General features: G+C 59.3%; 1 protein-coding gene across 1 annotated transcript; it reads right to left on the bottom strand.

Moving 5' to 3' along the window:
* Positions 1 to 1,323: 1,323 nt before the first annotated feature.
* Positions 1,324 to 2,664, bottom strand: LOC109176563. The gene has a single exon (XM_019326018.1). The coding sequence runs from the start codon at positions 2,662 to 2,664 to the stop codon at positions 1,324 to 1,326; it is 1,341 nt and encodes a 446-aa protein (XP_019181563.1).
* Between the last annotated feature and the right edge of the window lie 1,206 nt (positions 2,665 to 3,870).

Here is a 3,870-nt window from a genome sequence, read left to right on the forward strand (position 1 = left end):
GAAACCGGCCGAGGGCCGCTAGCCTGCCGTTTAGGCGTTGGACCTCTCGGAGAGATCTTGGGGGCTCCATGTCCAGGATGGCCCTGACCTTGTCGGGGTTGGGCTCAATACCCCTCTTTGAGACCATGTAGCCCAAGAACTTCCCCCCATGCACCCCAAAAGTACACTTCTTGGGATTCAACCTTAAATCAAAATGCTGCATAATGGAAAATACCTCGACGAGGTCATCGACGTGGTCCTCCGCCTTCGCACTTTTGACTATCATGTCGTCCACGTAGGCCTCCATGTTGCGGCCTAGGACCTGTTTGAAGACCTTGGCCACCATCCGCGTGTAGGTAGCCCCGGATTTCTTGAGCCCGAAAGCCATGACTCGATAGCAGAAGACTCCTTCATGAGTCGTGAAGGCCGTCTTCTCCTCGTCGTCTTCGTGCATAAAGATCTGGTGGTACCCCCGAAAGGCGTCCAGGAAGCTCATGAGGGTGCAGCCTGCTGTCTCGTCTACCAGCTGATCAATATTTGGTAGTGGGAAAGGGTCCATGGGGCTGGCCTTGTTGAGGTCGGTGTAGTCCACGCACATCCTCCAGGTAGGTGGTTTTGGGGCGAGGACTACATTGGCTAGCCATCTGGGGTATAGGACCTCTCGTATGTGCCCGATCTCGAGGAGGGTGTTGACCTCCTTTCTCACGAACTCCCTCCTTTCCGCGGAGAGGTATCTCTTGTGTTGTTGCACCGGCTTGATAGTGGGGTCGACGGCGAGCCTGTGGGTGATGACGTCCCTGCTGAGTCCCGGCATGTCCTCGGGTCCCCACGCGAATACCTCCCTGTAGGTTCTGATGGCGTTGATGATGCGGGACCGAAGCTCGGTGGGTAGCCCGGTTCTCACCTTCACCACATGGTCGGGGTGGCTGAGGTCCAGAACGACCTCTTCTGTCTCCACTATAGGCTCGGCTCGCGGGCGTCCCTCCTCCTCCTTTAGCACCTTTTCAGCTATGGTGTGTACCTGGAGATCCCGTTTGCCTATCTGTCTGCATGCCCGGAGGTAGCAGCTTCGGCTGATTCTTTGGTCTCCTCGGGCGACCCCGACCCCGGTTGGCGTGGGGAATTTGAGGCATAGGTGTTCCATGGAGATCACGCACCTGAGGTCCTCAAGTGCGGGTCGGCCTAGGATTACATTGTGGGCGCAGCTGATTTTGACCACCACGAACTCTACTTCCCACCTCTTGGTGTGAGGGGGGCGCCTATCTCGACCGTGAGGTTGATTGATCCTTCTGTCTCAATGGAGTCCCCCGTGAACCCGGATAAGGGGGTCCTCACTTGCCCTAGCTACTTCCTTGATAACCCCAACTGGGTGAATGTGTCGTGGTACATTACATTCACCGAGCTGCCTGTGTCCACCAATACTCTGTGTACGACCACCTCATTGATCTCCATCTTGACCACCAAGGCGTCTCGGTGAGGGAGGGGGCCGTCTGGGAGGTCGTCGTCGGTGAAGGTGATGGGCTCCCTCCGGGGCCTCTTCTCGTGTGGGGGTCGTACGACCTCGCCCACATAGAGGCTCCGTGCCCATTTCTTCCTCTCTGCGGGCGTGTCCCCCCCCCCCCCCTCAGGCCCCCCAAAGATCACATGGATGGCCTGTTTCTTCTGGGGGTGGGGGTTGTCTAGTTCTCTTTCTTCCTCGTCGGTGAGCTGGCCGAGCTCCCTTTTGCGCGGTACGGAGGTGGAGGGCTCGGAGCTGCCTCCCTTCCTCCACACGCGGCATTGATGTTGACCTTGGCCCTGTCCAGGCCATTGCACGAACTGACCCAAATAGCCCCTCTGGATGAGCTCCTCGATCTGCCGCTTGAGGAGGATGCACTCGTCCGTGTCATGCCCTGACTGCCGGTGGAATTTGCAGTACTTGTTGTGGTCTACCTTTGGGGATATCTTCATGCACTCTCCCGGGTATTCCACGATCCCCTGGCCTTCCGCATGCTCCAGGATTGTGCTGACTGGATGCGTCAGCGGGGTGAGAAAACGCGTGGGGGTCAACCTGGGCCCCTCGGCATACTCACGGCGGGGAGGCCTGGGTGCCCGGCGGTCTTCCTGAGGGGCCTCGCGCCGGGGCAGCCTTGGTGCCTGGCGCTCTTCTCGAGGCTCCTTGCCCTTACGATCCTTCCCCTCTTCCTCTTCCTTCTTTTTCTTCTCGGCTACCTCTGCGTCCGCGAACCTAGATGCGCGGTCCATCAACTCGGTGTAGGTCTTGGGGGTGTATCGGATGAGGTCCTGATGGAAGGGGCCGGGTCTGAGGTTGCTTCTGAAGATGGGTATTGCCGCCTTGTCGTCGAAGTTGGAGATCCCTATCGACTCCTTCTTCCACTTGCTGAGGAAGTCGGCCAAGGACTCCAAACCCCTCTGTTTCAAAAAACATAGGTCGGCGAACTGCTTCTTTTTCCGTATGTGGCCAGCGAAGTATGACATGAAACGCCTGGTGAGGACGGCGAAGGTCGAGATGGACCCCTCTGGCAGGGACCCACACCAATCCTGAGCGTGGCCGTCTAGGGTCGATAGGAAACCCCGGCACATGATAGCGTCGCTGTACCTGTTCAGGTGCTCACGCGGGTCGGTCGTCCCCGAGTATGCTTGGATGGCGGGGAATCGAAAGTTCGCGGGGAGGGGTTCATCCATGATGTCCCTCGTGAACGGGGTAGTCAGGACATCAAAGGGCTCTAGGGACCCGTCCCTGTCGTTGATTTTCTTCTGAAGCTCGTCCACCCGTCTACGGAGTTGTTCGACCTCTTCGCGATGGGAGCTCGGAGCTCGACCATTCGACTCCCCCGACCGCTCGGCCCGGGAGTTTTTCTCTTGCCGCGCCAGGACACGGGGTCCCCGGCTTGGCGATCGTCCCGCATGGGACTCCTGTCGTGGCGGGGCTCGGGGCCTCCTGCTGGGCGACCTTCGTGAGCACGACCCTGCTGCGAGCGGTCCGTTGGCGGCGAGAGGCCTTGGGCCCAACCTATCCCGGGCAGATATGCGGGTGCCCAACCTCTCCAGGGCGGGCCTGGCTGGGGCCGACCTCCCACGACCTCTCTCCGCATCTCGATGCTGATCCAAGCGGACGCTATCTCCCCCCCCCCCCCCCCCCCGCCTGTCCGAGGGGCGGGGCGAGTTAACTTCCCCCTCCGTCTGGGCGGCACGGGCGTGGGGTGGCCGGCTCGGGCCGCTACGACCCCTCGAGGGTGCTGGAGGCGGGGTTAGGGCCCTTTGGGCGGCCCCCTGGCCGTCCGGAACACTTTCTTGGAGCCTCCGCGCGAGGCGGTCCAATGTCACTGAGGCCTGTTGGAGGGCGGCCGCCCCCTCCCGGAAGAGGGAAGGATCCGGGGGAGGACGGGCAGCTGTTGTGTCGTTGCAGTGGTTGTTGAGGCGGTCTCTGAGGTCACCCGCCGACCTCAAAGATGGGACTTGTGGCTAGCTAGTGGTCCCGTTGAGGCCACCCCTAGTCGAGGAGGCATGGGTGTTACGGGAGCCGCGAGAGTTGGACCTCGACCTTGTCATAGTTCGTGGAATATGGAGCACGCTCGAGCTTGTATTTCAACTCTCAGCAAGAACACCAATGATAGATTTAATTAACCCGGGGTAGACCCGAATCACTAAACCCGATAGATAAGGGATTGGGAAATACGCTGAATGTGTGTCGCGGGAACACCTTTGTATTGATAATGCTTTCAGGAGAATTACATGATAAATATGGTAATAATAATAGGAAGTAGATGTCCCAATAAGGCAAGGATGCGCCCTTTTATACTAAATAGTTCTCCCAACTGACCCCAAGAGAATAGGGCGGGCGGTTGGATCTTAGTTGACCGAGTCCCGCGGGGAGGCCCCGGTGGGGGG

This window comes from Ipomoea nil, unplaced genomic scaffold (genome assembly GCF_001879475.1).
Source record: "Ipomoea nil cultivar Tokyo-kokei standard unplaced genomic scaffold, Asagao_1.1 scaffold0711, whole genome shotgun sequence".
Classification (NCBI taxonomy): Eukaryota; Viridiplantae; Streptophyta; class Magnoliopsida; order Solanales; family Convolvulaceae; genus Ipomoea; species Ipomoea nil.

Bases quoted from the DNA above. Each gene is read 5' to 3' on its own strand.
- LOC109176563 (XM_019326018.1), bottom strand. From the start codon at position 2,664: ATGGATGAACCCCTCCCCGCGAACTTTCGATTCCCCGCCATCCAAGCA.